This window comes from Oryza glaberrima, chromosome 10 (assembly GCF_000147395.1).
Source record: "Oryza glaberrima chromosome 10, OglaRS2, whole genome shotgun sequence".
Classification (NCBI taxonomy): Eukaryota; Viridiplantae; Streptophyta; class Magnoliopsida; order Poales; family Poaceae; genus Oryza; species Oryza glaberrima.
In genome coordinates this window covers 5,868,353-5,894,815 of record NC_068335.1, presented here as the reverse complement: position 1 = coordinate 5,894,815, position 26,463 = coordinate 5,868,353, and the positions used below count along the sequence as shown (strand labels likewise).

At 42.9% G+C, this 26,463-nt stretch overlaps 3 protein-coding genes across 17 annotated transcripts; 2 read left to right on the top strand and 1 right to left on the bottom strand.

The window, feature by feature from the left end:
* The first annotated feature begins 3,711 nt into the window (after positions 1–3,711).
* Positions 3,712–22,642, top strand: LOC127786275 (uncharacterized). Of its 15 annotated transcripts, XR_008019940.1 has the most exons (9): positions 4,037–5,128; positions 5,237–5,307; positions 17,435–17,600; positions 18,005–18,103; positions 18,268–18,382; positions 18,458–18,618; positions 18,957–19,053; positions 21,803–21,927; positions 22,366–22,642. XR_008019940.1 is itself a non-coding variant. In XM_052313614.1 (4 exons), exon 4 carries the CDS (start codon positions 13,780–13,782, stop codon positions 15,043–15,045), a length of 1,266 nt encoding a protein of 421 aa, XP_052169574.1. In that variant the 5' UTR covers positions 3,712–3,858; positions 4,937–5,128; positions 5,237–5,307; positions 5,466–13,779; the 3' UTR covers positions 15,046–17,428. The 15 variants fall into 15 exon arrangements, 8 of the variants coding, with proteins under 8 accessions (XP_052169574.1, XP_052169576.1, XP_052169573.1 ...); XR_008019942.1 differs by having other exon boundaries at positions 4,037–5,086; positions 18,957–21,927; XR_008019944.1 differs by having other exon boundaries at positions 4,037–5,110; positions 18,957–21,927.
* A 21-nt stretch (positions 22,643–22,663) lies between these two features.
* On the bottom strand, positions 22,664–23,624 carry LOC127786276 (probable mediator of RNA polymerase II transcription subunit 26c). Its single transcript, XM_052313618.1, has one exon. It carries the CDS (start codon positions 23,622–23,624, stop codon positions 22,821–22,823), a length of 804 nt encoding a protein of 267 aa, XP_052169578.1. The 3' UTR covers positions 22,664–22,820.
* Positions 23,625–23,994: 370 nt separating this feature from the next.
* Positions 23,995–24,774, top strand: LOC127786278 (uncharacterized). The gene has a single exon (XM_052313619.1). The coding sequence runs from the start codon at positions 23,995–23,997 to the stop codon at positions 24,772–24,774; it is 780 nt and encodes a 259-aa protein (XP_052169579.1).
* The last annotated feature ends 1,689 nt before the right edge of the window (positions 24,775–26,463 follow it).

Sequence of the window (26,463 nt, the reverse complement as noted above, 5' to 3'; positions counted from 1 at the left end):
GAACTCGAACAAACTCAGTGGTGTAGAATAGATTCTCTCCTTTTTTTAATGATTAACCTCACTCAACAAAAGAGAATATTGTATCTATACCATAAAACGGGTAGTACACTACAACAAAACAACCCAAAGGAGACATCTTATTTGTAAGATAGAGACGTTTTATTTCGTCTCGCACAGATAACTAAGACGCTTTTATAAAGCGTCGTAGGATCGTCTCTGTTTGCACCGTCTCAGAATTATGGAGACGCTTTTTAAAGCGTACCTATATTATTTAAGACGTTGCTAGGGACGTGTAAATTGCATCTCTACAAAATATAGAGACGCTTTTATATAGGCACGCACATCTTAATATATTTGATATTAATGCTTTCATCTGGGCTCGAACACAGCACCTGCAGGTTGCAAAGTTCATGCACTAACCAAGTCAATAACGTGACAATCTTGAAGGTAAATAGATAGTTTTTTTTATATTGCAACTCTGCAAACATGCGTCCTGTAGCGGTACTCTTCTTTTTTAATCTAAGACTGAATATTAAATATTTATTTTTTTCCAAATAATTATAATATTATTATAATGGTATTTGATGATGACGATTAGGAGCAGTGTGTTTATTTTCTTCTTTTTCTATATAAATAATTATATATTATCTAATAACGATGACACGGATATAATAAAAACGTCTCAAAACTCATTTCTACACATGAGACGTTCCAAAAACGTCTCAATATTCGTCTCTAAACGATTTAATTTTGTGCTAACATGTAAAGCGTCTTAAACTATGTCCTCAACTAATAAAGCGTCTCAAACATCGTCCCTATTTCAATTTCACTTATAAAAAAGAGACGACTTATAGAATGACTTAAGTGAAACGTCTTAAAACAATGGTTTTGTTGTAGTGGTACTGATTAATACTACAAACAAATTATGTCTACACAAAATGAAAAAAACAACTATGTTTTTATGGGAAGAATTATTTTCATTACATCCATCTTTTCTTGCTTTCTCTAAAGGGAATTGAGAAGCTTTTACAAGTATAGTAGGGGCATATATATGGTTTAGTTGAGGTAGCCCTTTTGGAAACCACCGTTGACAATAGTGCTCAAATTTCTACTTACTGATGCAATCATCTGTAAAGATGCTGATAGTGAATTAGGCGTTAAAATTGCACTAAACGCTGTCCTTGAAAGGCACATGTATGTTGATACGGAACCCATGTTTAAAGGCAATAGAGAAATAAAGACATGGTATTTCCACCTCTTAAGAGGGGACATTCATGACTAATTTTTAACGGTGATCTCCCATTAACCAATAGAAGCAGCATATTAAGAATATTTATTTATAGATTTAGAAATAAGCGTTGTCCAAAAATGTTGATTAATAATTAAACTAATGATAAATTTGGTTAGTGTCATGTATGTGATATCCTTATGTTCATATTTGAAAACAATTCAGCTTATGTTAATTTGGGACTCAATTCAGCAATACAGGTCTTTAATTGTCATTCAATTAATAGAAATACAGTGGTTGAAACCGATTATAAATTGGATGTACAATTAAAAGTTGTGGTACAAGAATCAAATCATCAATACCACATAAAATCCTCGTATGCATGCCATTAAATCTTTAATATTTTTTAATATTTTTAAAGTTATTAATAGTTCAATTTATAAAAGTTTAACCTCACATTGTTCAAAACGTCAAAAATTATGGAACTGGAGGGAGTAAACTTTATCGTTGAACATTATAGAGCAAATTTAATTATGTACCCTCTCCGTTTTATAATGCAAGACTTTATAGCTTTGCTTATATTCATATAGATATTAATGAATCTAGACATATAACATTTATATGAATGTGAGCAATGCTAGAAAGACTAACTTTATAAAACGGAGGAATGATGTTTTTGAAAGAGTCATATGATGATATATATACTCTATGTTTGTAAGAATTATAATTATTTAAAATTTATTATCACTAATATTAATTGTTATCTCACCTGTATACGCAGGGAGAAAAGAATGAAAAAGAGGGAAGAAAAGTATTTATGGTTTTTATGGTTTTATCGGCTTTATCCTCTTTTAATTTCCAATCGTATTTTACGTTTACGTTTGTAAAAGTAGAGTAGTACATACGGTAAAAGTAGAGTAGTACATACATACCTTCCTCTGCATAGATATGCATCGGATCCATATTAGAAGGAATGATTCTTTTTTTTACGAGTAGTACGTACATACGTACCATCCATATGTATGCATCGGATCCTTATTAGTTGGAAATATTTTAATAGATTTAATCTAATGATCTAAAATATTGGGTATACCAATTTAAATAAAAATCAATGGACAGATTTCTTAGAATTTCTTTGATTTCTCTAATTTATTAGAGTGCTAAGTGGCGGCTTAGAAACGTTTACAGGAAGTTTAATGGATTTTTAGTATATAATAGGTTTTTTTAATATTTTTATAACCATTTGAATGATACGCAAGTTCCATATATCAAAACATGTGCAGGTGCATCATGACCACACTGTAATTCTCATAGGATTTTGTTGAATTTTTTTTCATATTTTTCATAATCTGAGTGTCATCGGAGTACATAGGCCCTCTTTATTTAGGCTTAGATTTATTGGCCTAGACTTTTAAGTCAACTTATTGGCTTATATGATTTATAAGCCGGTGGATTTAATGTCCTAAGTTTAGTAGTTGAGCCATACATCTACCTTACATAAGCCAAAAAAGCTTCTCCAACCTAGCTTTTGGCTTAATAGTGTTAGAGTGGCTTATGACTTCAAAAAAGCCAAACGAAAAAGCTGCTTATTTGTTTAGGCTTAGACTTTTCGACTTATAAATTGGCTTATAAGCCTAAACAAGAGGGCCATAAAGTGGTGCAGGTTGGGCTGGCGAGGAGGTGTGCCACGTAAGGATTTTTCTACAGTATAACTACAGTGCGCGGGGTGGTATTTTTGCAAAAAAGCCCTCCGTTTTGTTCGTAATTCGTCCGGCGTCCCTCGCTAACCGTTCCTCTGAGCTGGCATTTTACGTTTAGCCCCTTCTGAAATCCGGATATTCTATGAGAAGGAGAGGAAAACCGCGAATTAGGCCTGCGCTCTAAAATGTGTAAGCTGAGGGGTTTTTTCCCAAAACAGCACCCACTACCCAAAACCCTAGCCGCCTCCGCCCGCATCCCCTCTTCCCTCGTCTCGCCCTCTCCCTCTCTCGCCGCCGCCGCCGCCTCCGCCTCCGCCTCCGCTTTCCCCTCGCGCCACCACCTCCGCTTCGCGCCGTCGCCATCGTCGTCCTCATCGCCTCGCGCCTCCGCCGCCGCCGCCTTCGCCTCTGCCACCTCCGCCTTCGCCTCCGTCTTCCCCTAGCGCCACCGCCTCCACCTCCGCCGCCGTCGACGTCGCCGTCGCCGTCTTTGAGCGCCTCCACCTCCTTCTCCCCCCTCGCATCGCCGTCGTCGCGGAGTGAGGACTTCGAGGCGGACGCAGAGAAAGCGACGAGGAGAACGCTCCTCTCCTCTTCCACTCTCGTCTCTCCTTTGCCTGCGAGGAGCTGTGCCTCGCCGCCATCGTCATCGTCGTCAACCTGCCGCCGTCATCGTCAACTGGCCGGCCTAGCCGCTCGCCGCCATCGCAGTGGCCAAATCTGATGGCACGAACTCAAGGCCGCCTGATCTGATGGCGGTGAGCTCGTGGCTGTCGATGGTTAGGCGGTTGGTGGAGCAACCATTGTCCTCCCACCGGCCGGAATCACCCTTTCCGCCGCCATCCGCACCTTGTCGCTGTGTTGGACACTTGGACGAGGGGCTCCGCCTCTTCACACGCCGTCAGCCGCTGCGTACATTAACTCCTTCAAGTAATCATATTGTTGTTATTCGTGGATGGGGTGGGCTCTTTCTCACTGTTATATTGTCTAATATCATCTTTCTCTTTTTTCATTTTTTGTCCATTGTGAGTTCAGACAAAAAAAATTCAAACAAGGCCTTAATTTTTATGATAAATTTTCATTAGATTAATTAGGACTTTCAAAAGGATATAAATCAACCTATAGTATTGGAATTGCGTAAGGCTTTCTTTACAGTCGTGTGATTTGTCACGTTTGTTGCTTGCTGTGGTCATACAAAGATATCCGTCTTGTGTTCTGGTAGATGTATTGACATCAATATTGTTATGTTATCAATTCAGCTTCTCAGAGCCCCTTAAATGGAAGCAAGGATGTAATTTTTTTTTTAGGAACCGACGGCAGGAGATTCTCCTGCCGAAATTTATAGAAAAAGAGAATTGGCCCAATTAATAAGGGAAACCGGGCCTAAAAACCAAACAAGCACGGTTAATTAAACGGGAAACCGGCAAAAACCAATACAAAAAAGAAAAGAAAAACAAGGATGTAAATGGAAAAGGTTTCAGGCCCAATGGGAGTGAATCATCGAATAGACAGCCAAAGGACAAAGGATTCTCATGAAAAACAAGGATTTCAGCTTACCAGAGGTGCTTGAATGCACCGCGGAGTGTATTTTCACATTTTGTTGGAGAAATAATTGAGGCAATGGCTGGAACATATATATACCCCTACAGTAATCATGGGAAAGCTATTATCTGACAACGGGAGTCAAGAGTTCGGTGATTTTAAGCTCGTTATACATAGAATGCTGTCTATCTTTATGAAAAAAGAATACTGGTATGTCCATATTGATTTTATCCCATATGCAATTTACTTGCTGCTATAGCAGACCAGCAATGCTTTAGGCTTTTCCATGCTGCTGTAATGTAAAATCATTAGGAAATTCCCGAAGTACACATCGCTTACAATGATTGACAGACTTAGTGTTGTTTTAAATTGAACGCTTGTTTGCTACTACAATTGTTGGGGTAAATGAACTTCTATATTTTGTTTGATAGAAAAGAGTTTCTGGCTCTCCTAATACCCTTTTTAGGGGTGCATCTCGGTGCTGCCACCATTATCCTCACGCGTCGCCGGTTGTCTGTCTCTATCCTCGCGCGAGCGGATCCATTGCTGCCGTGGATCAGGAAGCCATGGCCTCGTTGATGGTGGGCATCGGCAACGGCACCACCTCCACACCCATGTTTGTGCTTCAACTACTGCTGTGGTGTGCATATTTCCATCGGTTGTGACCTGTTTACTAATCTAGCTTTTTGGTCTTTCCTCATCTCTCTTGACTGCAATCCTCGTTTTTCTGATTTTTTTTTTTTGTTTTTGTGTGTGTACTGGACAGAAGGAGCGAGAGTGTCACGATGGTGCAGAGCATATCCCAGATTGGCCGTATGGCGAGCAAATGGATAGATGGTATTGCCCTGTCTAATAATTAATAATTAGTACATCTTTGTTCACCGCAAAATGCAAATTTTAGTCTTTCTTGAAAGTGCATTAATCCCCCTAGTGGGTTTTGGTGATTCATGACAAATGTGGTTAAGGGATTAATGAGTTCATTGAGTAACTTTCAGGTGCATTAGTCCAAAGGTGTGGAAGATGGATACTTGGAGACCCCCAAAAGTACAAAATCAAAGCGGACCGGAACTCGAGAAGTGTATAGGATAGTTTATCTTTTGAAATCGAGTTTTTAGGAAAAACCGTACTATTAAGAGGGGTTCCAGGTGATGCTCTGAGATATGTCAAGTGCTCTTAGTGTGAACTAAGTGTCAAGTTTCCCTAGGAGTCTTTTTTGCATATACTCTATCTGTCCAAAAGTGCAAGTCCGGAACTTCCTGTCTTCCAGGTCCGGAAGTTCTAGTCTTGTGAAAAAGATTTTCCTAAGTGTAGTCCGGAAGTTCCTATCTTCCAGGTCCGGAACTTCCTGTCTAGTTTCTAGTTCAAAATTGTGAGTAACGGCTAGATGTCGTCACCTAGCCGTTATACATATACAGCTCGTTTCCAGCTCGTTCCTTGGCCATTCCACTTTCACTTTTCAAACCTAGAGCTGCTGCTAGCCTCTCCCAAGTGTTTCTTGCCTTCTCCACTCAATCTAGAGCCTAATTCTTGTGAGAAAGAGAGATTGAGAGGTAGAGAAGAAGATTTGGGGAGGTGTGAAGACTAGGAACTTGTGTGAGCACTTGGAATATCTCGTGGGCTGTCATCTCGGTGCTTATTACTCTTGGAGATGATCTCCTAGACGGTTAGGTGTCGCCCACGAGAATCCGTTGCATATTGTGGATGTCCCGGGTAAGTTTGTGAATGATTTCCTCTCCTCCGAAAGGGAACGAGGTAAGTTAGTGAAGTTCTTGTGCTGAGATTCTAGAGGCTTTCCAAGTAGAGCAACCCACACTTGTGGTGGATTTCTAGAAGTAGGTTGAGTTGGATCTTGGTGGTCACTCAATTCTAGAAACTTGCCTAGGGGTGTTTGGGGTTGAAGGCTGTGGATTTCCTCTGGGGTTTTTCCACAAGTGAGGCAAGGGGTTAATCGAGACCCAACTCTTTGGATCTCCTCAACGAAGAGTAGGATCGCAAGATCCGAACTTCGGGAAAAAAATCGCTCTTGTCTCTTTCTGTGATGTTTCTGTGGATGATTCTGTGATATATCCTCTTCTTAGAATACCTGTGCACCATCTTGTGAAGATTAGCTTAGTCTCCTGTTTTTAAATTTGAATTTCATCTCTGTTCTGTTACCCGGAAGTTCATATCTTAGAACACCGGAAGTTCCAGGCCTGGGAGGCCGGAAGTTCCGGAGTTCCTTACCAGGAAGTTCCGGGTCTATTTGAATTTTATCGCTGCGATTTGTTTTTAAGTTTTCAGGGACAGCCTATTCACCCCCCCTCCTCTAGGCTTCATCTGCGCGTTCAATTGGTATCAGAGCAAGGTGCTCTTGATTCAAGCTTCACCGCTTTGAGTGATCCACGATGTCGGACTTAGGTGAAAAGAACGGGGAAAATGGAAATGAAGATGGAGCGAGCAGCAAGGGAACTCCATCACCCAAGGGTGCTACTATACCTTTTGATTACAGCAAACTTACCATTCCCCCTCACAACTTTGTCTCCATGCCTTATGGGCGTGCTCCTCAATTTGATGGGACACATTACGCCGCTTGGAAGCACAAGATGAAGTTGCATCTAATCTCTTTGCATCCAAGTATTTGGAAAGTTGTTTGTACAGGTGTTGATGTACCCCATGATGACATGGAGCTCACTTCGGAGCAAGAGCAACTCATCTACCGCAATGCTCAAGCTTCCAATGCAATTCTCTTCGCCTTGAGTCCGGAGGAGTTCAACAAGGTTGATGGGCTTGAGGAGGCCAAGGAGATATGGGATACTTTGCAATTGGCTCATGAGGGATCACCCGCCGTTCGTGAGGCCAATATTGAATTATTGGAAGGAAGGCTTGGAAGATTTGTGATGGATGACAAGGAGACACCACAAGAGATATATGATAGGATGATGATCCTTGTCAACAAGATTAAAGGACTTGGGAGTGAGGACATGACAAATCACTTTGTGGTCAAGAGACTTCTCCGTGCATTTGGTCCAAGAAATCCCACTCTTGTATCAATGATACGGGAAAGGAAAGACTTCAAGAGACTCACCCCAAGTGACATTCTTGAAAGAATTGTGTCTCATGAGATGCAAGAAGAGGAAGCTCGTGAAGTGAGGCAAATGGTGAAGAATGCCGCCATGATAAAAAATCAAGAAGTTGCTTTGAAGGCAAAACAAGAAGAAGAGTCAAGTTGTGAAGAAAGTGAAGATGAAGAGATGGCTTTTATTGTCATGAGATTCAAGTACTTTCTTCGCAAGAGTGGCTATGGCAAAGGGAGGAAGGATGATGACAAGGGAAAGAGGCAATAAAAGAGAGCTTGCTTCAATTGTGGCGAATATGGCCACTTCATTGCCGATTGTCCCAAGTCAAATGAAGCTAAGGCTAAGGGAGGCAAGAAGAAGCCGGAGCGTGCTCATGTGGCGGAGGCACACATGGCGGAGGTGTGGTAGTCCGGAGATGAAGAAGATCTCGAGGTCAAGCCCAAGCCCAAGCCAAAAGACAAGGTTGAAGGAGAAGGTGGTGTTGCTACCGTCGCCTTCAAGTCATCCTCTTCAAGCAAGGAGCGTCTCTTCAACAACTTGAGTAATGACGACGACGACTCCTACCACTACTCTTGTTTCATGGCCCAGCCGCAAGGTGATGACTCAAAAGCCCTCTCACACCTCTCTTGATGTTGATTCTAGTGATGAGGAAAGTGATAATGAATTAGATGATGTGCTTAAGAGCTTTAGCAAACCCGCTATGCAACATTTGGCTAAGTTAATGAGAGCTTTGGATAGTAAAGAACAATCTCTCGAAAGGCAAGAAGAATTACTTATTGTTGAGAAGAAAAGAAACCTTGCCTTAGAGGAGAGCCTAGCTAAAGAATGTGCTAAAAATTAAAAACTAGCTAATGAGCTTAATTTGGCTAATGGTTCTCTAGCTAGCCTTAGGGATGTCAATGAAACTCTTCAAGAGAAATTTGCTAGTTTAGACAAAAGTCATAAAGATCTTGAAGTTCAATTTGACACTCTTTGGAATAGCACTTCTCAACCAAATGTGGTTTCTAATTCTTCCAACCCATCTACTAGCAATGGTTGTGCTAGGTGTTACAATATTGATTTGAACTTTTATGCTACTAATGTTGATGCTATGCATGAAAGGTTGGGCACATTGGTGAAATATGGATGCATGAAGACATACCATTCAAAAGATGCCCTTTACAAGATCATCACCGCTCATCCTAACAAGGATGGACACGGGCTCAGGTTTTCTGGTGGAAGTCCTGTGTCTAAGCGTGTGATGGTAAATGGGAAAGAATGCTTGATGTTTGTGAGAGAAGGAAAAGCTCCACAAGCAAGTGAGGTGACTTGTCCCCTCACTGGTCAGACACCCGGAAGTTCCGGGCAAAATGACCGGAAGTTCCTGCCCTGTAAGACAGGAAGTTCCGGACATTTTGTCAGGAAGTTCCGGGCTTCTAATAGGCCAAAGGGGCTGACCGGAAGTTCCGGGTATAATGCCAGGAAGTTCCGGCCAGAGGGTCTTTACTATGATTCATATGTAATTTTCAAAAATTCAGAGGGCAAAGTGGTTGCTTATTTTAATGGGAATTACAATGATGAGTACCGCACTTGTGTGTGGGTGCCAAAGGTTTTGGTGACTAACATCAAGGGACCCAAACTTAGACATGTTTGGGTTCCTAAATCCCAAGCTTGATTTCTATTGTAGGCATACTCCTCCGGTGGCTCAAGTTGGGTTGTGGACTGTGGCTACACCAATCATATGACGGGAAAGAGGAGTATGTTTACAAGTCTTGATGAGGAGGGTGGAAGTCGTGAAGATATTGTCTTTGGAGATGATGGTAAAGGAAAGGTAATGGGTCTCGGTAAGATTGCCATTTCCAAGAATCAATCTCTATCTAATGTCCTCCTTGTCAATTCATTAAGCTACAATTTATTATCCGTGTCTCAATTGTGTAAGTTAGGATTTAATTGCTTGTTTACTGATGTGGATGTGACCGTTTTTAGGTGATATGACTCTTACATAGCATTCAAGGGTGTGTTAAAGGGTGATCTCTATCTCGTTGATTTCAACGTGGATAGAGTGAATCCGGAGACATGCTTGATTGCTAAATCCTCTATGGGTTGGCTATGGCACCGTAGGCTAGCCCACGTTGGAATGAGGAATTTGGCATCTCTTCTAAAAGGGGAACACATTCTTGGTCTATCTAATGTTTCTTTTGAGAAAGATCGTGTGTGTAGTGCTTGCCAAGCCGGGAAGCAAGTTGGGAGTCCACATCCTATAAAAAACATCATGACTACAACAAGACCACTCGAGCTTCTTCATATGGATTTATTTGGGCCCGTGGCCTACATAAGCATTGGAGGTAACAAGTATGGTTTCGTCATTGTTGATGATTTTTCACGCTTCACTTGGGTATACTTTCTCCATGACAAAAGCGAAGCTCAAGATGTCTTCAAGCGCTTCGCAAAGCAAGCCCAAAACCTCTATGATCTCACTATCAAGAGGGTGCGAAGCGACAATGGAGGAGAATTCAAGAACACTCAAGTGGAGGAATTTCTTGATGAAGAAGGAATCAAGCACGAGTTCTCCGCCCCCTATGGTCCTCCCCAAAACGGCATTGTTGAGAGGAAGAACCGAACCCTCATTGAAACCGCAAGGGCAATGCTTGATGAGTACAAGACTTCGGATGTCTTTTGGGCGGAGGCCGTGAGTACCGCATGTCATGCTATCAACCGCTTGTACCTCCACAAAATCCTAAAGAAAACTTCATATGAGCTCTTGAGTGGTAAGAAGCCTAATGTTTCATATTTTCGTGTCTTTGGGAGCAAATATTTTATTTTAAGTAAGAGGTCTCGCTCATCGAAGTTCTCATCTAAGGTGGATGAGGGATTCTTACTTGGCTATGAATCAAATGCACATGCCTATTGTGTCTTCAACAAAACCTCCGGTATTGTTGAAGTCACTAGGGATGTGACATTTGATGAATCTAATGGCTCCCAAGGAGAGCAAGTTGTTGTACATGTTGTAGGTGATGTGGATCCAAGTCAAGCTATAGGCACTAAGGCTATTGGAGACATACGACTAGTCGAAACGCAGGATGACTAAGAAGATAGGGATCAACCTCCGTCATCGACATCCAATAGCCCTACAAGTGCTGTGTCTGCTGAGCCGGAAGTTCCGGGTCCTATTGACCAGAACATCCGGACATCTCCAGGCCTGGAAGTTCCGGGTTCTACAGTCTGGAACCTCCGGACCAGTGGCAGTGAAGATGTGCCAACGGCACAAGTGGATGGGATCGATGCTGCGGGCACTTTAGAGCATACTAATCAGGCTCAAGTCCCCCCAGTGCACCATCCAAGGATACATCACACTGTCCAAAGAGATCATCCCGTCGACAACATACTTGGTGACATAAGAAAAGGGGTAACTACTCGCTCTCGTGTCGCAAGTTTTTGTCAACACTTCTCGTTTGTCTCTTCTTTGGAACCAACCAGGGTGGAAGATGTGCTTGTTTATCCGGATTGGGTGATGGCCATGCAAGAGGAGTTAAATAACTTCACTCGCAACCAAGTATGGACTTTGGTGGAGAGACCCAAGCAAAATGTCATCGGCACCAAGTGGATCTTTCGCAACAAGCAAGATGAATATGGGGTGGTTGTAAGGAACAAAGCCCGGTTAGTTGTGCAAGGGTTCACCCAAGTCGAGGGTCTCGATTTTGGTGAAACCTTCGCACCTGTCGCTCGCCTTGAGTCAATTAGAATTCTTTTAGCCTATGCTGCTCACCATGATTTCAGGTTATTCCAAATGGATGTCAAGAGTGCCTTTCTCAATGGACCTATCTCAGAGTTGGTCTATGTGGAGCAACCACCGGGGTTCGAGGATCTAAAGTTGCCAAACCATGTGTACAAGCTCCACAAGGCGCTCTACGGGCTCAAGCAAGCCCCTAGAGCTTGGTATGAATGTCTCCGAGATTTTCTTTTGAAGAATGGTTTTGAAATTGGAAAGGTGGATACTACTCTCTTCACTAAAAAATTTAAGAGTGATTTATTCATATGCCAAATTTATGTTGATGACATAATATTTGGTTCTACTAATGCCTCTTTTTGTGAAGAATTTAGTAGTATCATGACTAAAAGGTTCGAGATGTCTTTGATGGGCGAGTTGACCTTCTTCCTCGAGCTACAAGTGAAGCAAGCACAAGAGGGCACCTTCATCTCTCAAACCAAGTACGTGAAAGACATACTCAAGAAGTTTGGGATGGAGGATGCCAAACCTATCAAGACGCCCATGCCTACTAATGGCCACCTAGACCTCGACGATAATGGTAAATGTATGGACCAAAAGGTATATCGCTCCATGATAGGATCTTTGCTTTACTTATGTGCATCTCGTCCCGGCATCATGCTTAGTGTTTGTATGTGTGCCCGTTTCAAGCGGAGCCTAAAGAGTGCCATTTGATTGCCGTCAAGAGAATTCTAAGATATTTAGTTCATACTCCTAATCTTGGCTTGTGGTATCCTAAGGGTTGTGACTTTGAGCTTTTGGGCTATTCCGATTCGGACTATGCCGGGTGTAAGGTTGATAGAAAAAGCACAACCGGGACTTGCCAATTTCTTGGGCGGTCCCTTGTTTCTTGGTCCTCCAAGAAGCAAAATTCTATTGCATTATCCACCGCCGAAGCCGAATATGTCGCCGTCGGGTCTTGTTGTGCCCAACTCCTTTGGATGAAACAAACTCTAAAAGACTTTGGCTACAACTTCACCAAGATCCCACTCCTATGTGACAATGAGAGTGCCATCAAAATAGCCAACAATCTCGTCCAACACTCAAGAACCAAGCACATAGATATTCGCCACCACTTTTTGAGAGATCATGAGACTAAAGGAGACATATGCCTTACCCATGTGAGAACCGAAACCCAATTAGTCGACATTTTCACCAAGCCTTTATATGAGAAAAGATTTTGCGAGCTTAGGAGTGAGCTCAATATCTTAGACTCTCGTAACATTAGGTGATGGGTGGTTGGCTAATTCATAGCCAAATATGTATCACTAAAATGTAAATTTAAAAAAATATATAAAAAAATTGAGCTTTTGTGTCTTGAGATCACTTCTTGTGTAGAAGATGGTCTTGATACCAGGAATAAAGCTCAAACATTCTCTCTCTTATCCAAAAACCCTTTTGTGAAAATTTGCAAAAATTTTTGTGTGTTTTTATTGTGAAAATTTGGTTTTTATCCTCTTCTTATGATGTATATTGACCATTGTTATGTAATGTTGATTGTTGGCTGGTCATATGCATCATAAGTCTCTATATGTCCATAGGTTTCTATTTCTAAATCGTTGAATTCTCATCTATTCCTTTGAACTTGGGCCTGACTACCTTCTGTTCTGTCAGGCCAGAAGTTCCGGTCATCCCAGTCCGGAACTTCCGGGGGTAGGGGGTATAAATACCCAGGGAGAGCCCAAGCCTGCCATCTCTCTCCTCACTTCTTCTCCTCCCCGATTCCCAAACCCTAGCTGCCGCTACAGTACTCATCTTGGCGATTTTCACTTTCAACCGTGGAAATTTGATTCCTCTCCGTGGAATCAACCACATTGGTGGCTAGGAGGATCATCCCGCAATCGATTTGCGACTTCCTCTCTCAAGGTAGCACTTTTGATCTTCTCTTTTGGTTCATCATGTTTTTGCCCCGATCTCTAAATATGTGAACCTAGGGAGAAAACATTTTGGATAGAATTCTTCCTGCTACCTTGTAGTTTGCCGAACTATAGGATTTTGTCACACGCACTGGCCTAATTGAACCCTCTGTTCTTCAGTTTTGCAGGCCGGAAGTTCCGGTGTTCTTGGCCCGGAACTTCCGGTCTCTGTCCAGACAGCCAGTAACCTTGATTCCTCTACTGTTTCTTTTAACCATTGCACTCCAACCTTGTTGACTCTTGTTGCAGTGGTCAGTATGCCTCGTGAGAAGAGACAAAAGCTTTCATAAGATGTTCCTGCTGACTCGAGCCCCCTGGTTCGTGGTCCTAGGGGGAGATTGGGCAAAGAAAAAGTTGTTACAGTGGGAGTCAGATTCCGATCCATTCCAGGAGGGCTGGTAGAATTGTCATTCATGATGCTCCCCGCTCTCCCTCTCCAGCTGCATCAGAGTCAGATGATGGTGGCAATGAGGACGAGCCTGGTTCTGAAAGCAATCCTTTGAGGCTGTACAAGACAAGGGCTGTTGATCCTGATCCTAGATGGCCAAGAGTGAACTATCTGAAGAATCTGCTCAAGTGTGGAAAGGACAGAATGGTGAGTCCTGATACTCTGCCTGCTGACTCTCAGGATGACAGATTCAGGACCTTGGTGCAGGTTGATTGGTATAACTCTGTGATTATGGGAAGATCTCATCCAGTGGTAGAAATGAAGTGGCTAGACTGGCAGTACATGTCCTCAAAGAACAACATAGTCTTCAATGAGGTACGCAAGGTGTGTGAGCGCAAGCACGTGGCAGATTTGTTAGCCTTGCATTATTCCTGGAATGAGGAAGTGATTGGACAGTTCTACTCCACTGCTTTCTTTGGCACCACCAAGAAGGGACTTGATTTTGTGAAATGGACCATTCAGGGGCAGCAATATAGGGTCTCTATGGCACAGTTTGCTGTAGCTTTGGGGTTAGATGATGATGACCTGAGTCGTCCACATATCTTTGTCGAGGATGCTTTGTCATCGACCAGCACTACTTTCTTGTATGAGAAGGATGCTCCCAAGGATTGTTTGGGGACTACTCGTGGGTTGCGTCCTTACTATAGAGTGCTTTACTCCATCTTCAGGTGGTCTTTGCTCCCCAAAGTGGGAGATGCTACAGCCCTTCCAGGTAGGCATGCGCTCCTCCTCAATCGCATGCGCTACAACAAGCCAGATTTCAGCATTATGAAGCTTATCTGGAGTAAGATCTATGAGACAGTGTGTGAGCCAAGGATGGGCTGCATCTATGCTCCTTATATCATGAAGATGATTAAGGCCAAGACTGGGATTTGTTATTTCAAGGACAAACAACACAAGCCTTTTCGACCTCATGCTCCCTCTACTTCAGCTACTCCTACCAGGGCAACTCGTGCTTCTACCTCAGCTGCTCCTTCTTCCTCTGCTGCACCACAGCGTTCTGAGTCTTCTTCTCCCATAAAGAAGGCTCTCAGGGCTATCTTTTGTATGTGTGCCAAGACAGCTAAGAAGGTAAAGAAGATAGAGAGGCGTCAGAAGGAAGATTGGATTGCAGCAGGCAAGGATGTCTCTGACATTTCTGATGATGAGGAGTTTGTTGATCCTTTTGCTGCTTATGAGACTGCTCGAGACATTGCTAGTAGTGAGGGTCCCTCTGGCACTTCTCGTTTCTTCAATGAGGAGTCCTCCCACTCTGAGGAGAGCAGTGATGATGAGGAGTCCGATGCACCTACTGAGAATGTACCTACAGATCCAGATGAGGCAGTGGACGCCGCCGGGCAAGACATCGACTCTCCTCACTCCGGCGACACCGAGATTATTCCCTCTGATGGCGATGATGATGAGGCTTGATCCTCTTCTTCCCTTGTGATTTTGTCTCTTTTGGTGCCTTGATGCCAAAGGGGGAGAAAATTGCAATCGAAGGGGGTCAAAATATTGTTTTTGCTGCTTGCTGCCTGCTCTGTCTGTTTATCCGGAAGTTCCGGATCCTCTTATCCGGAAGTTCCGAACCTAGCAGCTCCCTCGCTATTTATTCCTGTCAACTTGTCCGGAAGTTCCGGTTTTTTATCCGGAAGTTCCGGACCTGGCAGTCCTTTGGCCTCTTCTATTAAGAACTTATGGACATGTAATAATTCTCTATTTGTGTGGATGTAATGTCTGTTAGATGCTCTTAACTGCTCTTTATATATATTGCACTTCATTTATGCTATGAGTGTCTTATTTGATGATTGTGATGTGATGTTGATTTTATCCTTTTGAATGCTCACCATGTCGTATCTTTTGCATATCATATCTATTCTTACTGCTTATTTGCATCCCACGAATGAGTAGAGATGAAGGAAACTCTCCTCGGTTGCTCCCTTATAAATATGCATATGAGCTTCACTCATATCTTCCATATGCATACACTAAGGGGGAGTTTCATTCACCTCTAACTATTCAAAACAAAATTTATTTCAATCTTTTGTAAGCTTTGACCATGTTGTCATCAATCACAAAAAGGGGGAGATTGAAAGTGCATTAATCCCCCTAGTGGGTTTTGGTGATTCATGACAAATGTGGTTAAGGGACTAATGAGTTCATTGAGTAACTTTCAGGTGCATTAGTCTAAAGGTGTGGAAGATGGATGCTTGGAGACCCCCCAAAAGTACAAAATCAAAGCGGACCGGAACTCGAGAAGTGCATAGGATAGTTTATCTTTTGAAATCGAGTTTTTAGGAAAAACCGTACTATTAAGAGGGGTTCCAGGTGATGCTCTGAGATATGTCAAGTGCTCTTAGTGTGAACCAAGTGTCAAGTTTCCCTAGGAGTCTTTTTTGCATATACTCCATCTGTCCAAAAGTGCAAGTCCGGAACTTCCTGTCTTCCAGGTCCGGAAGTTCCGGTCTTGTGAAAAAGATTTTCCTAAGTGTAGTCCGGAAGTTCCTGTCTTCCAGGTCCGAAACTTCCTGTCTAGTTTCCAGTTCAAAATTGTGAGTAACGGCTAGATGTCGTCACCTAGCCGTTATACATATACAGCTCATTTCCAGCTCGTTCCTTGGCCATTCCACTTTCACTTTTCAAACCTAGAGCTGCTGCTAGCCTCTCCCAAGTGTTTCTTGCCTTCTCCACTCAATCTAGAGCCTAATTCTTGTGAGAAAGAGAGATTGAGAGGTAGAGAAGAAGATTTGGGGAGGTGTGAAGACTAGGAACTTGTGTGAGCACTTGGAATATCTCGTGGGCTGTCATCTCGGTGCTTATTCCTCTTGGAGATGATCTCCTAGACGGTTTGGTGTCGCCCGCGAGAATCCGTTGCATATTGTGGATGTCCCGGGTAAGTTTGTGAATGATTTCCTCTCCTCCGAAAGGGAACGAGGTAAGTTAGTGAAGTTCTTGTGCTGAGATTCTAGAGACTTTCCAAGTAGAGCAACCCACACTTGTGGTGGATTTCTAGAAGTAGGTTGAGTTGGATTTTGGTGGTCACTCAATTCTAGAAACTTGCCTAGGGGTGTTTGGGGTTAAAGGCTGTGGATTTCCTCTGGGGTTTTTGCACAAGTGAGGGAAGGGGTTAATCGAGACCCAGCTCTTTGGAGCTCCTCAATGGAGAGTAGGATCGCAAGATCCGAACTTCGGGAAAAAATCGCTCTTGTCTCTTTCTGTGATGTTTCTGTGGATGATTCTGTGATATATCCTCTTCTTAGAATACCTGTGCACCATCTTGTGATGATTGGCTTAGTCTCCTGTTTTTAAATTGAATTTCATCTCTGTTCTGTTACCCGGAAGTTCATGTCTTAGAACACCGGAAGTTCCGGGCCTAGGAGGCCGGAAGTTCCGGAGTTCCTTACCAGGAAGTTCCGGGTCTGTTTGAATTTTACCGCTGCGATTTGTTTTTAAGTTTTCACGGACAGCCTATTCACTCCCCCCCCCTCCCCCCTCTAGGCTTCATCAGCGCGTTCATTTCTGTTTTAATAATTAACTTTTTTTTGCGTATGTCTTTCTTGAATTATGGGGTGGTTCTTATTTTTTTGGTATATGTAAACAGAACCTGAACATTAGATTTAATGAGAGATTCAACCAAGAAGCTGAAATTTTTTACAACTGATGTGCATTGCTAAACCAGTTTTCTGTTGCATAAAGAGTCCTGAAACTTCTTGTTGCAAACTGAAGTGATGTTCTAACAATTTTCCATTGGAGCTTTCACTGGTTTCTTCAGAACTGAATTCTTGTTTTCTCATCAGCTTCTCTTGCAACTTTCTGCAAGGTTTCTTTCATGTAGGGAAAGGAAATGTGATTTTAGTTACCTGACTGCTGCCGCAATCTGCGAAGCATCTACAAGCGACGCCATCGGTTCAGGCAGCTGGCACGGCAATGCCGGTTCCCCTTGCCTCCATATCCAACTCCTCTTGTTCCATTTACACCTCCCGATGGTATGGATTACAACTTGGCACTGCAAGAACACAGCTACTTTTTTGAGTTTTTTTTCCCTGATGTTGGTTGGTCACCTAGAAATGTTGGCCTAAGTGTTATTTGATATTTCTCACGACCATTCAAAAAATTGAATCTTTCCCAAGATGTACATGCCATAGTGTTCGCCATAGTGTTATTGTTCCTGGTTCAGAGGTTGCAGTTTATTCTGCTCATAGAAATCCTGAAAGTTTAGAGAACTCCCTGTTGAGAAAATGGAAGTTTTTTTACTGCTGAGTTTTGTTGTCTTAAAAGAAATTAATGCATGGTAGATTCTTTTGTTGTCTGAAAATGAAAATGTTAGCTGCTGAAATGTGACATTCAGTCAGTCTCCGAACTCTGAAGAGCCATAATTGTGCAATTTCAGGGGCCCAAAGCCAGCTCGTCTGCTTTGGGTGCCGTCCAGCCAGAGCAACGTCGGTTTGCTGCGCGGTTTGCAGTACCGTGACCGCTGTGCCTGCTCCCGGTATGCACTTCATTCACTCAGGTTTACATCTCAAGCTTTTTTTTTGCAAGTAATATAGCATCTGAAAATTGAGTTTCTTTGCATCTAAATTTTAGAGTAGTTTAGAAGTTTATATTGTATCCTCCCTGTTTTATTTACAAAAATGAGTAGTTTTTGGTTTCTAGAGCAGAAATCTAGCTGCAATGTTCACAAAAATGTAAAGACAAATTAAAGGGGAATACAAACGGCTTCAGGGCTCCGCAACGGCGTGCACGTCGCGTTGATGGTGCCTGCGCTCAGGTCCCTAATCTGCGGACCTTAGCTATGTGATCCATTTTTTTTGTTGCTGTCATAAGTGTTTCGCTTGTTCTGTAGGCCGCTCGCGAAGACACACTAGAGTTGTTGTTCGCATCTTCGCCGCTGTAGGTGACCGCTGCGGCCATGAAGGAATGTGTGCTTGATGAGTACTCCACCAAGCACAGGATCTCTATCAATAGGTTTCTCCAGCTGAAGATATTTGTCAAGGTGCATGATCGGTAAGTCCTCATCCATCTCCACTAGACGTTGGGAGCTTCAAGTGTGAGCAGACTTGCCACTTTCCTGTATTAGATCAGCAGTCGATGAATATGATAATTTCAACTAACAAAGTTCGATTACCGGTGTTTATTTATGTCTTTGGCACAATGGGGGACCTCCTGATCTATCATCATAAATGCCAACTCACTGAAATTTTCGCATGGCTACTTAGTGACAGTCAATTTGATTCTAATGCAATATGTCGCCCAAATAATCTTCTAAAGTTTATTTTGATCACTAATTGGCAGATGATTTACTGTATCATAATAACATCTAATGGTTATTTCCACTCTCTCAGGGCTTAAAGGTCACTGCATACGTGAAGTGCTTGAGCAGTAGGAATCTGCATCTACCATGGATGTTGTTGCTACACAAACAAAACAATATAATTGCTGGTATTATTTTCAAATTTTGGTCCTTTTGACTCTATATTAAATTCTTTATCCATTACTGTTTCTCGATAGTTTGCTGTGAATGATTGCCTGCACATTCAAATGATATGTGGGATTAGTTTCCAGTCAGAAGTGCAAAACTTAGCTAGATCTCTCCTGATGCACAAATCTCGCTTTTTGTCCGGATGAATTCTACACATTTCAGACCAGAAAAATCTTGGTACAAGTCTTGATACAAGCCATTTAGTTATCAGCATATTCACTGCGTGGTAGCTATACTCTAAAAAATATTCCAAGAAAATGTGGTTATGCTACTGTTTAATAATTTGCTGAAGGAAATAGCAACATTGCAAAGAGATGCAAATGGTGCTACTTGATGCTGAAACCTGAGTACCAGTCATTTTAATTGTAGCTGTTTGGAGCAAAGTTTTGGCTAGATGTAGTGCATAAATTAAATTTATTTTTGCCGCTTGAAACTTTTATATACACAGGCAACTATTTTTTTTCTTTTCATTTCCAAAGGCTTCCTTCCGTATTAACCTTGTTTTTTTTATCAAACTACTAGGTAAGTTGAACGAGTGTAAGGATTTTCTTTACCCTTTGTATAGTTTTATCTATGTTCTAGAAACCTACTTGAAGCCGCTCTAACAGCATGGTCTTGAACTTTTTTTAAACCTCTCATTTAGTTTTTATTTTTGGCTATAAAATTGCACATTTCCTTTTGTTGTATAGATTGCCATTCTTGACAGTGTGAACATGGGTGGTGACAGAGGTGTTTCCATGCATACAACATTTTGCATTGCCACTAGGAACAGTGTCAAAAAAATTCGCATTTCACAGGACTGCTATTGCATGATTTATCTTGGATTAGAAAATACTTTCTGGATTATCTCTCGATGTGTTTTGTAATAATTGTTCATCGAGCAGGACTGCACTCAGTTCAGTTTGTTATGTTACTGGTGTTACATAACACCTTGCAAATCTAAACTTGGGATGGAGAGTTTTGGCATGTTTCAAATTATACTACCAAGTTGGACAATTTGGTTGGTTCGTGGGCATGTTTATTGTCCTTCGAACTCTAATTTTGAAGCTTAATCTATATGAGAAGTGCCAATGTCAGCTTGACTATATTTGTGGTTTGGACGCAGTTTTCAGTACTATATAGCTTATTGAGTTTAATAACATTTGCAGAGTTCTCTTCTTCACCCCTGTGGTTACCTGGAACATAGTTCTTAAACGTTGTGTTGTTCCTGGCAGTGTTTGGGCCAACATTATGTAGGCACCATATATTAATTTTACAATTTTCCCTACTACTTGAGCTTAGTTTGGGAGTTGGGACTCCAATATTCTAGGCATTTTTATGTTGATGTAATGGCGTGGAATTTGTCGGTGTTCCATGTATATTTAATTTAGTTGCTTAAAAGTCGGTGGTTTCGATCCGTCCACATCAAGCCTCCGCACATGTTCATTACTAATTCGTCTGCCTTTAAAAGCAAATTGGTAATTAGGGAGTAATTTCTGAATGTTCTAGGCTTAAAAGTGGTTCTGGTAATCTTGAATATTTGCTCTGGATGGCATTCCCTCTATTTTTGGTTCTGACTTGAACTGTGACCGTGCATCTCTGTGGTGATCATGGATTGAATTAGGAACAATGGTTTAATTGGGTTATTCTAGGGAGAAGTGATATCCGTTGGTTGTCATGGCTGCCTGAAAGGGAATTACATCATTTGATTTTAAGATTTAATAGCTTAAGTAGCATTTGGGCTCACTAAAGTGCTTCCTTTTTCTTATCTTTCAGACTTCCACTATGAATTATTTAACACGCATAAAAGAACTTCCCTTGCATGATTTTTTTATTATGAAATCAATATTTATATTGACAAACCTGCTTAGCTTCAGTTGGACAATGATAAGCTGCGGTAAGGCTCTTTCTCATTGAAGGAGGACATTGGTGGATTCTGCACTGCTGTTCTATTACTTAACTTCAGTAGATAATATATTTGCCCATTTGCTTGACATCACATTTTTTATTTTCTCTGTTCCATATGGTGTTCTATTTCTCATTTTAGCTGAACATTTGTCTAATTTATCTGTACCATGATCATTTTCTGAAGATATTCTCCGCAGAGAGATCATCTAAAGCATGGTTAAAAAACAGTAAGTAGCGAAAAAATCATGGTACAGGAGTCAATGGTACGCAGTAGCGAAAACATGGTTAGGAGTTGCATATTATACTGTTTTGCTATTCCAAAACGTTTTTGAACTGTAGCAGGATGTTTGTTCCTATTTAAACGAGAGCTTTTAGCCATTTATTACCTTTTGTAGCTTCCCTGCTGGTTACATTCTAATAAAACAAAAATAGTCCTTATTGAAATATGCACTCTGTAAACAGTAAGGGGTTCTTATACTGTTTTCTTTAATTCCACATACAATAAAAAGAGTGAGATCAGATGGCAGCATTCTTTGTGAAAAAAATACATCCATATCTGGATGTAGTGGTTGCCTTCATGTTAAAAGTGGGTCACAATTTCCAGTATTGGAATCTAATTCAGTACATGGCAATGAAATTTCATTGAGCTGTGAAAGTGAGGTATCAAAATTAAGGTTGGTTTCTATTCGTTCAGGGTTGACCTTTATCCTTCTCATACAAGTATTTTACTAGGAAATCATGAAAAAGCATGGTGTCTTAAATAGTGGACTACTACCATTTTTGTTTTTGAAACCTTAATTCCTCTCTCAAAATTTGCTACAGGTACACCCATGGTACCTCAGATACATCATGTTCCAGCCGTTGAAAGAAAGTTGCATTCATTCTGGTGATTCAAACTTTCTGGATCTTGAATGGCTTTCAACTTGAGACAACTCAAGCGATGAAAGGTGTTTACTTTTGCATTGCTATTGCATTTTTTTTTAGCGTTTTCGACTGACAGAATATCATCTTCGCAGTGACAGTCAATTTAATTTACACACATTTTCTTTTGCCTTAGTGTAGGAAAATGTTAAGGATAATTATTAGTTGATTATCCTGTAAATTTCTTACCCTTCATGTTTAATTTCATATCAATCTAAATTCTAGAGTTCTTTTGCTCTCACTGCATTTTCATGTAATAAATACAAATGTAGTCTCGTGTTGTATCACTTGATATAACTATCTGTATTGAGAGGTAAAATGAAAATTATGTTGCCACACTTCCTAAATCCAATTAATAAGTGTCTTCTGAGCTTCCAGTATGTTCACTGATACTGATTTGAAGATATCCTCTGAAACATTTTTTTAAAAAAACTCACTAATACCGATGGATTGTGCTTGGACAGGTCCATTGCAATTAATACTCCGGATGTGAACCTTTCAGCGGAGAATGTTATTGCCACAATATGTCTTCTTTTGACTGGTAGATTTGTATGATCAAATATAGTTGTATCATCACCATGGACATTACTCTGATCATTATGTAAAACTTTGATTTTATTTTTTATATGCATTGGTGCTTCATCTTTAGATTGTAAAGTGTAAGAGTTTTGTTCTCAGCAGAATCTGTAAAACAATGTATGGAAAATTACTCATCAACGGCATTCACTGCAAATGTATTCATAGGTTTTTTTTTCTTACATAATCATTGATTCAGCCTGAAAACAAATGATTAGTCTACACTAATCAAGCAATCTATATGCAGGCGGCGCGCCATTGGCGTGCCCCAGCATCTAGTACAAATAACGAGCAGATGTTCCTTGAGAGTACATGTCCCAGAGTTTGCAATAGTTCCCCCTGCTCATACAGCTCTACACATCCGCAGTGGAGCCACCGTGGCGACACCCGGCATGATGCGCCGCCGCTCGACGACGGCGACGGGACGCCGATTCACCTTCTTCGGCGTGTCGATCACCTGGATCACCCTCTGCTTCTTGGCGGACGCGGCCTCCTTGTAGCCGTCCTGGAGCTTGCGCCTCGCCGCCGCAAGCTTCGCGTCGTCCGCGCGTGCCGGCGCCGCCTCGTGCTTGTTCGATGCTGTCTTCCTCGGCGACGGCGCTGGCGCCGGCTTGTGAGCGGCCGCCATGTCCGTCTTCTTGGCGTGATCAGACGCGGAGGCGGTCTTGGTCGGTGCCGGCGCCGGCGGCTTGGAGCTGCTCCTGGTCAAGTGCTCGTCGACGATAGCCTTCCAGTTCTTGTAGAGCGCGGCGGCGAGGCCGCGCACCTTCTCGGACGAGTGCTTCCTCCTCAGGCCGCTGATGGTCTTGCCGATCCTGCTCGCCTCCAGTGTCTCGAACGTCATCGGCGTCGACCGCAGCGCGCGGAGCAACTCGACCACGGTCTCCTCCGACGAGTCGGAGCTCGGCCTGCCGCCGTCTTCCCCGCCGACGAGCTTGCCCTTGATCCTCTCGACCTCCTCGGCCATGGAAGATTTCTTGGCGCGTCGGAGCTCCTGCTCGTCGCAGAGCCGAAACACGTCCTCGAACGGAATGTCGCGGCCCGCGAGCTCCATGGTGGCGAAGGCGATGGCCTCGTCGAGCTGTTCGGCTCCCATCGAGCGAACCATCTCCCTCACCGCCGCCGCCATTGCCTCTCCGCCGGCCATGGCAAAGCACGCGAGATCGCTCAGATTGGAGCAATGCAGCTTTTGGTGGAATTGGGAATGGTTGGCGCCAAATTTATAGGGAGGAAGAATTGTCTCTTCTTCTCCGATTCGAATTCATGGCGAGCACCGGACTAGGACTCCGACTCCGATTCGGCGATTCGGATTACGCTGGAAACACGCACGCAGTCGCGTCCATGAGTTCGAAATCGAATCGGAGAAGGAGTACAAGTATTTCCTCCCAATAAATTTGGCGCCAATTCCTTCTCCGCGCTCATCCAAGAAACAGAGACACGAGTGGAAGCAGAGCTTTTGCTTGGAATCGATCTTTCTTTCGATCTCGCTTCTCGCATCGCGTTCGTTGCTGCCATCCATGGCGGGCGACGGCGAGGCGATCCCGGAGGCGTGGAAGGAGCTTGTTCGCTCCCTGGGAACCGAGCAGCTCGTCGGCGCCATCTACGTCGCCCTCGACGACTTCAACGCGCGGGAGCGCGACACGATCCCGCCCGAGCTATGGCGGCGGCTCGGCGACCGCAGCGCCGCCTACAGGAACCCTTTCGTGAGCGATGGAGGATCGAGCTCCGGCTCCGGCTCCGGCGAGGTTGAGAGGATCAAGGTCAAGCTCGTGGCCGTGGGCGGGGAAGACGGCAGCGGCGGCGGCGGCGGCACGAGCGCCGACTCGTCGGAGGATGCCGTGGTCGACTTGCTACGCGACCTGCAGGCCGTGCCGATGACGTTCGAGACGCTGGAGGCGAGCAAGATCGGCAAGACCATCAGCGGCCTGAGGAAGCACTCGTCGTCGGAGAAGGTGCGCCGCCTCGCCGCCGCGCTCTACAAGAGCTGGAAGGCTATCGTCGACGAGCACTTGAGCAGGAGCAGCAGCAAGCCGCCGACGCCGACAAAGACCGCCTCCGCACCCGCCGCGGCTGATCACGCCAAGAAGGCAAACACGGCAGCGGCTGGCCACGTCAAGACGCCAGCGGCGGCGCCGAAGACGGCGGCGTGCAGCAAGCGCAAGGAGGCGCCCGCGCCGCCGGAGATGGACGAGGCGAAGCTGGAGGCGGCGAGGAAGAAGCTGAGGGAGCGTTACACAGAGGAAGAGACGGCGAAGAAGCAGAGGAAGATACAGATCATCAACAACGCGCCGGGGTAGGCGAAGCAGCGCCCCGCCGTCGTCGAGCAGCGGCGTCGCGTGGTCCGGGACACGGTGGTCGCCGTGGCGAGCCGTGCTCCTGTGCGTTCCTCTCTCCGGATGTAGGTGGTGGTGTAGTTTTAGAATGAACATATTATTACTCGGGCACTCAGCTCTCTGTACTGTACATGGTTAATTTATTTCATCAGTTATGTGGAATTTTTCAGAGCAATGTTGGTGGAAATAAAACTGTTCAGTTGTACTCCCTCCATACTCATAAAGGAAGTCGTTTAGGACAATGTTTAAGTTAAACCTTGGGAATATAAATCATGAATAACTCTCAAGTTGTTGAATTTGAAAATATAAAAGTTATATGAATAGATTTGTCTTGAAAAATACTTTCATAAAAATATACATATATCATTTTTCAATAAATATTTTTATAGAAAAAAAGTTAAAGTTGTGTTTTGGAGACCGTGTCGCTGTCCTAAACGACTTCTTTTACGAGTACGGAGAGAGTATGTAACAAGTCAGGTTATATGAATTAATAGCAATGCTGATGTAATGAATAAAGTTCAGTTAATGGTCAGGTGGCTACACTACACAACACCATGCATGCGAGAAATAAGTATGGAAAGCTTTATCGCATCCTGTTTCAGAAGCAACTCATGTGTGTATTCAGAAGTTCAGAGAATGTAGTCTTGCGATTTTGATAAAACATAAGCATGTCTATAACTGGTTATTTGGCTACAAGAAGAGTAATTTTACGGTCCTTGAGAGATCTCGGGAGGTACCAACATTTTTAGTTTAAGTTATAACACCTCCTTATACCAGAGATACTAAAGTTACACTAAAAAATATGTACCTCCGATACCTCCTCAATAACCATAAAATCACTCAACTAAGAATGTGTAAATACATGGAACTGATAGTCAGAGCCAGAGCTCGAGTGTGTCTACCATTTCTTTTTGGCCATATCATGAGCATGTTCAGGCCTGAACTATTTTGCCATAACCTTGGTATATAATGTATGTCTGCAAGACAGGATGACACATTTGGCAACCTCGTACCAGGGTTCAAAATTTCGGATCGAAATTTCGGAAATTTTGGCCACCCCCGATACAAATGAGCAAACCGAAACATTAAACCCTGCACGGTACTATTCATGAACCTATGGATTTTATGGTATTTTCCCTTAATTTCTACCTTGGAAAGGTTGAGTCTCGGTTATATTTACTCTGATGATAAATTTAGTTTTGTTTCTCCAAATACTTACAGCCCCATCGTTTGGCCTAAACAGCCAAAGAATAAGCCAAAATTTGAATTTTTGAACTTGATTTTGAAGTTGATTTTGGAATGCTTTTAACGTAATTTTTGTTAATGTTGGCTTTTAAGTCGCTACGAACAAATCTACAAAAGTTTTACTTATAAATTAATTTTAATTTTCCAATAAGCCAAATAAGCCATTTTGGGTAAAATGGCAACCGATGGGAGCCTTAGAAGCTGGCCTCTCAAAGGCTCTGGGGCGACCTATGTGGTGGTGTAATTATTGAAAGAGGTCTGGAACACAGAGTAATAATAATGTAATGAACAAAATTCAGCTGTATGTATGAATCAGGTGGTGTGAACTGATAGCAGTGCCCATGTAATGAACAAAGTTTATTAAAGTTCAGTTGTGTGTGGTTTCCGAAAATGCTCATGGTGGTGGCA